The 7,498-nt window shown below is 45.0% G+C and overlaps 1 protein-coding gene across 6 annotated transcripts in view; it reads right to left on the bottom strand.

The window, feature by feature from the left end:
- The window catches only part of SLC5A11 (solute carrier family 5 member 11), an 86,352-nt gene that overhangs the window by 14,564 nt on the left and 64,290 nt on the right, over positions 1-7,498 (bottom strand). For all 6 annotated transcript variants that reach the window (XM_021718786.1, XM_008070488.1, XM_008070490.1 and 3 more), the window contains one exon: positions 5,455-5,590. In XM_021718786.1, the coding sequence (XP_021574461.1) occupies positions 5,455-5,590 (136 nt within the window). The remainder of the gene's footprint in view (positions 1-5,454; positions 5,591-7,498) is intronic.

The raw sequence follows: 7,498 nt of genomic DNA, 5'->3' as shown, positions 1-7,498 counted from the left end.
TTTTTTTTTTTTTTTTTTTTTTTTTTTGACTTGGAGTCTCACTCTGTCTCCCAGGCTGGAGGGCAGTGACATGCTCCCAGCCACCGCAGCCTTGACCTGCTGGGCCCAGGTGACCCTTCCGCCTCAACCTTCTAAGTAGCTGAAACTACAAGCACGCACCACCATGCCTGGCTAATTTTTTGATTTATTGTAGAGATGAGGTCTCACCAAGTTGCCCCGACTGGTCTTGAACCCGCGGGCTCAGTTAATCCTCTCACCTTGGCTTCCCGAAATGCTAGGATTATAGGTCTGAGCCACCATGCTTCGTAATTTTTTGATTTATTGTGGAGATGAGGTCTCGCCAAGTTGCCCAGGCTGATCTCAAACCCGTGGACTCAGGCAACCCTCTCTCCTCAGCCTCCCAAAGTGCTGGGATTATAGGCTTGAGCCACCATGCCTGGCCTTGTCCCCAGTCTTCTGATGGCTTATTAAAAATAGATGGATGGCTGGGTGCAGTGGCTCAAGCCTATAATCCCAGCACTTTGAGAGGCCAAGGCGAGAGGATTGCCTAAAGTCAGGGGTTCAAGACCAGCCTGTGCAACTTGGCGAGAACTCATCTCTATAATAAATCAAAAAATTAGCCAGGCATGGTGGTGTGCGCCTGTGGTTCCAGCTACTTGGAAGGCTGAGGTGGAAGTATTGCCTGAGCCCAGCAGGTTGAGGTTGCAGTGGCCGTGAGCATGCCACTGCACTTCAACCAGGGTGACAGAGTGAGACTCTGACTTCAAAAAAAAAAAGATAAGGTCTTGCTACGTTAGCCAAGCTGGTCTCAAACTCCTGGCCTCAAATGATCCTCCAAGTCAGACTCAGAAAAGTACTGGGATGGCCAGGCATGGTGACTCAAACCTGTAATCCCAGCACTTTGGGAGGCCAAGGCGAGAGGCTTGCCTGAGCCCAGGGGTTCAAGACCAGCCTGGGCAACTCGGAGCGATCTCATCTCTACAATAAATAAATGAATAAATAAGCCAGGCTTGGGAGTATGTGCCTGTATTTCCAGCTAATTGGAAGGCTGAAGTGGAAGGATCGCCTGAGTCCAGCAGGTCGAGGCTGTAGTGACTGTGAGAGTACCATTGCCCTCTAGTCTAAGCAACAGAGTGAAACTCCAACTCCAAAAAAAAAAAAAAGCACTGGGAGTACAGGTATGAGCCACTGCATATAGCCTATAAAGGATAACTCTTATACATTGTTGGTGGGAATGTAAATTAGCACAGCCATTATGGAAAGCAGTATGGAGGTTCCTCAAAGGACTAAAAATAGAGCAAGCCCATGATCCAGCAATTCCACTACAGGGTGCATATTCAAAATAATTGGAATCAGAAGAGATATCTGCACTCCCATGTTTACTGCAGCATTATTCACAGTAGCTAAGATATGGAATCAACCTATAAGTGCCATCAACAGATGACTGGGTAAAGAAAATGTGGTTTATATCCACAGTGGAATACTATTTAGCCATAAAAAAGAATGAAATTCTGTCATTTGTGGCAACATGAATGAGCCTGGAGGACATTATGTGAGGTATGGTATGCTAAGCACAGAAAGATAGATACCACATGTTCTCACTCATATGTGGAAGTTAAAAAAGTTGAGTTCGTAGACAGAGTAGAATGGTGGTCACTAGAGGGAGGAGTAGGAGAGAGGGGAGGTAGCTGAAGGTTGGTTAATGGTTACAAAACTACAGCTAAATAGGAAGAATAAGTTCTAGTGTTCTATAACGCTGTAGGGTGACTATAATTAATAACTATTTATTGTATATTTTCAAATAGCTAGGAAAACATCCTGTTGTTCCCCACACAAAGAAATGATAGATAAGCTAATAACTCTGATTTGATCATTATACATTGTATACATATATCAAAATATAGCACTCTACCTCCTAAATATGTACAAGTGTTGTGTGTCAATTAAAAACAATAATAAGGATGGGCATGATGACTTACACCTGTAATCCTTCCCACTTTGGGAAGCCCAGGTGAGAAGATTTCTTGAAGCCAGGAATTCAAGACCAGCCTGGGCAACATAGTGAGACCCAGGCTCTACACAAAATAAAAATAGAAAAATAAAATAATAATAATGATAAAAGCAAAAAAATAAACAAGATGCCTGGGTTCCTCCTCTAGGGATTCTGATTCAGCAAGCCCTGGATGAGGCCTGAAAGTATGCATTTCTAACAAGTCCTAAGGAGACACTGCTAGACTGGGGGCCACACCTTGAGAAGCACTGGTCTGGGCTTCCCAAGAAGGGAGAAGGACTTCAAATACACAGTGCTTGTCTACGGCCATACCACCCTGAATGCGCCCGATCTCGTCAAATACACAGTGCCCACCTCGCTCTCTCTACCTTACCTTACTCTAAAATTTATTTTGCACTTATTGCTTGTACCATATGATAGAGTGTTGTAATATATAGTTTATCTTTATTCATGAATTCTAGACTCGTAAGCTATTTTACAAAGTCCTTAGGTTCGTGGAGCATGGTTTTCTGTCTCATTTAATAATGATTATTGATTAAATGTTAAGAGAGATGGTTAGGGTCTTGTTATGGATCTTCCATATATCAATCCAGGCTTCAGATGTGATGTGCATGGCTACGAGTCAAGTTTTGGAGTCAGGTACCTCTGGGTTCAAATCCTGGGTCACCTAGCACTAGCCCAGCAACTTCCAGCAAGTCATTTAACCTAGGAGACATCCTGGATTCCACTTTTTCTCCTTATCCCCCTCATCCAATCCATCATTAATTTGGTTGGCTCTTTAGCCAGGCACGGTGGCTCATGCCTGCAATCCCAGCACTTTGGGAGGCGGAGGTGAGAGGATTGCCTGAGCCTATGGGTTCAAGACCAGCCTGGGCAACATGGTGAGACCTCGTCTCTACAGTAAATAAAAAAAATGAGCGGGGCATGGTGGCACATGCTTGTAGTTTCAGCTACTTGAAGACTAAGGCAGAAGGATCATCTGAGCCCAGCAGGTCAAGGCTGAGGTGGCCATGAGTGTGCCACTGCACTCTAGTCTGGGTAACAAAGTAAGACTCCAACTAAAAAAAAATAAAAAAAATATGGTTGGCTCTAAAATACACTCTCAAATCATCCACATGGCTCACTCATTGCCTCCTCAGAGAGGACTTCCCTGGAAACCCTGCCAGAAGTAGCTCCTGCCTGGCCCTCCCTTTGATGTCTCCCTCACAGCATTTAGCACAGCATTTAGCATTTATCTCATTTATTTACTTACTTATTTCTTCCCATGTCCTCAACCTCTAGAATGTAAGTCCCACTACAGCAAGGATATTGTATGTCTTGATCACTTATAGCTCCCCAAAGTCATCCAGAATAAGGCCTGGCAGATAATTGGCTCTCAAAATACTTGTTGAATACATGGCGGAATAAATAAGCGAGTGAATGAATTAATTTCTTTAAACTTTGATTTCAGCTGGGCTCGGTGGCTCAGCCTGTAATCCCGCACCTTGGGAGGCTGAGGTGAGTGGATTGCCTGAGCCCGCAGGTTCGAGACCCGCCCAGGAAACTTGGCAAGACCTCATCTCTACAGTAAATCAAAATGAGCCTGGCATGGTAGCGCGCACCTGTAGTTCCAGCTACTTGGAAGGCTGAGGTGGAAGGATTGCCGGAGCCCAGCAGGTGGAGGCTGCGGTGGCCGGGAGCGGCCACTGCACTCCAGTCTGGGCGACAGAGTGAGACTCCAACTCAAAAATAAAAAGAAAAATAAAATAAAAATTTTGATTTCATCATCTGTAAGATAAAAATAGCAATAATAGTGCCTACCTCATAGGTCAATTTTGAGGATGAAATGAAGTAACACATGTATAAAACAATCATAGTGAACATTTACATAGTAATTGCCATATGCCAGAAATTGCTTTAAGCTGTATGAAATATTACCCACACTTTACAAGGGAAGAAATGGAGGCAAAAAGTCATGAATCAGGCCTGTGTAGTCAAGGTCAGAGCCCATAGCAAGTGCACAATGAATGTTGGTCATTGGAAGCCACATTCTTTGTTCATAGGTCAGGACTTGCTCAACAGCTGTTTATTCTCCAAGATACCACAAAACCCAGATCCTAGTTCTTATCCCTCTCTGAACTTTCCTCAGCCTTTGCCCCTTCCCTGGAGGCAGCACCAGTGTCTATTTGGCCTCTTCATCTCATCTGAGCCGGAGGAGTAAGAGCCCAGAATCTAGCACCATGGACAGCACCCCCCCCATTGGGCTTCCTCTTTTCTCCTAATTCTCAAGGGTTCACAATTATTTTGACAATTCTGGGCCAATATTTTATCCTACCCTTTCTTTACTTCTGTGTAACATTGTCTAGGATAAGGCATAGGGGAGGAAGTTTTCTGTTTCCACTACCCTTTTATTAATAACACCCTTGGCAAGTGTAGAAGAAAGCTCACTGAGGGGAGAATGGAGAAGCTTCCTTCTGTGTAGATTACCAGTACTTGACCCCACAGAGACTCCAGATGACATTGCCCCCCCCCCCAAGTGTTGTTTATTCCCATAGTACAAACCTTACCTTTTACCACATTTGAAAAAAAACTAAGACAAGCCCCCTAAAGGCCTTGGTATCCCCGATATTTATTAAGAAGTACCCCCAAAAGAGTCCCATTGGGTTAATGTTACCCAACACAGAGCTCAGACACTGAAGCATGAGAGAAACTTTCCCATGAGACTTAGGGGCCTGAAATTTGGAACCACAAAACTTTAGCCTAGTTGGTGGTTTAAAACAAAAATAGAGTTGAGGCCAGGTCCCAGTTGAGTCTCTATCCAGTTTGGCTTGGGACAGCTATAGGACTTGCCCATTGAATCCATGTTAGGAAACAACAGAGCCCACAGATCCTAGATCGAGATACCTCAGCCTAATCACTAGAAAAGGACTCTAGGCTGGGCACGGTGACTCACACCTGTAATCCTAGCACTTTGGGAGGCGAAGGTGAGACTGCCTGAGCCTGTGGGTTCAAGACTAGCATGGACAACATGTGAGACCTTGTCTCTCCAATAAATTTTAAAAATTAGCTGGCTGGTCGTAGTAACCCATGCCTATAATCCCAGCACGTTGGGAAGCCAAGGTGAGAGGATTGCCTGAGCTCATGCGTTCGAGACCAGCCTGGGCAACTTGGTGAGACCTCACCTCTACAATAAATCAAAAATTAGCTGGGCATGGTAGCGCATGCCTGTGGTTCCAGTTACTTGGAAGGCTGGGGTGGAAGGATCACCTGAGCCCAGCAGGTCAAGGGTGCAGTGGCTATGAGCAGCGTGCCACTGCACTCTAGCCTGGGCGACAGAGTGAAACTCCGACTCAAAAAAAAAATTAAAGGACTCAGTTGTTTTCTCTTCAGGCCATCAGTCATGCTTAGAACAGTTCACAGGGTCTGAGACTCACAGGCTAATGACCTCTTAACTGTCTTCTCACCTGGGAAGAGGATACGGCTGACCATACCAGGAAACACCATTATGAAAAGGGGCAGCACCTTCAGGTATGCAGCCATCAGAGAGCCTCCTTTGGCATGGGACAGGTTCTTGGCAGCCAGCGTCCGCTGAACTATCACCTGGAAAACAGTGAGGGTAGTTGGAAACTGAGATGGCTTTCTCTTAAGGCAAAAGAGCTTCTTAGTACATGCAGGAAATAGGAACTTGGCTTGCCTGACTTCTCTTTGAGGAAACATGTGTTTCCTCTTCTCAGTCCTTGTGGTCTAATTGGGGTGGCTATGCCTCCCACCCTGTGCTCTTCCTTCTACTTTATCCAGGGGTTGTGCCTGACCACCTCTCTGGCTACCATGATCAGTCAAGGAAAAGGCAGTCTGATTACAGCTATCCATGGAACTTCTTCCTTTAAAAGGTGAAGGAAAAAGGCACCCTACCCCCTATAGTATACTCTGGAATTGCTAAGTGTGAAGGTGGCACAGAGCTGCTGTCTACATCTCCGCCATCATCTTGGAAAAGTCTCTTTGATTCTGAAGTCATCTCAGAGGAAGGAAATCCAGACATGGAGAGAAAGACAATTTCTTATGACGTAGTATCAGAGACAGTCTGGGTTCAAATCTTACCTCACCACTTCCTGACATATGACCTTGGACTAGCAACTTTACCTCTCTTTGTCTCAGTTTCCTCATCTATAAAATGGGTATAATACCAGGACAGTTTTGACAATTAAATGAAGTAAAAATACTTGGAATACTTAGAATAGTATCTGACCCATAGTAATTGCTCCATAAATATTAGTTTTTACCATGGCTATTACCTACCTCTGGCCTCCCAGTCATGAGAGTTAAAAAAAAAAAAAAAAAAGTCAGCCATGTTAGGTGGCTCAGCTTGTAATCCTGTGCTTTGGGAGGCTGAGGTGGGTGGATTACCTGAGCCCGTGGGTTCAAGACCCACCTGGGCAACTTGGCGAGACCTCATCTCTACAATAAATCAAAAAAAATTAGCCAGGCGTGGTAGTGTGCACCTGTAGTTCCAGCTACTCGGAAGGCTGAGGCGGAAGGATTGCCAGAGCCCAGCAGGTCGAGGCTGCGGTGGCCGGGAGCAACCACTGCACTCCAGTCTGGATGACAGAGTGAGACTCCAACTCAAAAAAAAAAAAGTCTCTTTATTCTTAAACTATTTTTCCCCAGAAACAAAGAAAAGAGTCCTCATTATACTTGGAAGGCTGAGCGGAAGGATCGCCGGAGCCCAGCAGATTGAGGCTGCAGTGGCCGGGAGCGGCCACTGCACTCCAGTCTGGGAGACAGAGTGAGACTTCAACTCAAAAAAAAAAAGAGTCCTCATTAAGTCAGCAGAAAGACAAGGTGTAGCGATTCATTCCTGTAATCCCAGCACTTTGGAAGTTTCAGGCGGGGGAATCACTTGAGGCCAGGATTTTGAGACCAACCTAGATAATATAATGAGAACACTGTCTCTCAAAACAAGACAAAACAAAACCAAACCAAAAAAAACCCTTTAGGCCAGGCATGATGGCTCATGCCTGTAATTCCAGCATTTTGGAAGGCTGAGGCAAGAGGATCACTTGAGCCCAAGAGTTTGAGACCAGCCTGGGCAACATAGCAAGACCCTATCACTTAAAAAAAAAAAGTTGTAAAAAATCTGCAAAAAGCCCTTAATGGGAAGAGTGTTGAGCATTATGATTTGCTACAAACCCCACACCATATTCCTAATATTTTTTTTTTAGATTTCACTATACAAATGTGAACATCTTTGGGGGGAGATGTCATTTTGGGAGACATTTCATCTGCAGAAGCCATGGGACTGAAACTTGTCCGACCATTGCCAGAGGCATCAACATGATCAAGGATAATGTAAGGCAGGCATTGTTTGCTAATGGCCTAACTGCAGTGACAATGACAAAATGACACAATGACAAAACAATGACAAAACTGAGCATGATGGACAGGTTTCAAGGACAGGTACCGCTGGTCAGAACTCAAAAGAGCCCTGGTCACGAGCTGGCTGGCTACCCA

This window comes from Carlito syrichta, unplaced genomic scaffold (genome assembly GCF_000164805.1).
Source record: "Carlito syrichta isolate Samal-C Ts95f unplaced genomic scaffold, Tarsius_syrichta-2.0.1 Scaffold313449, whole genome shotgun sequence".
NCBI classification, from domain to species: domain Eukaryota; kingdom Metazoa; phylum Chordata; class Mammalia; order Primates; family Tarsiidae; genus Carlito; species Carlito syrichta.
This window is presented reverse-complemented; position numbering and strand designations above follow the sequence as displayed.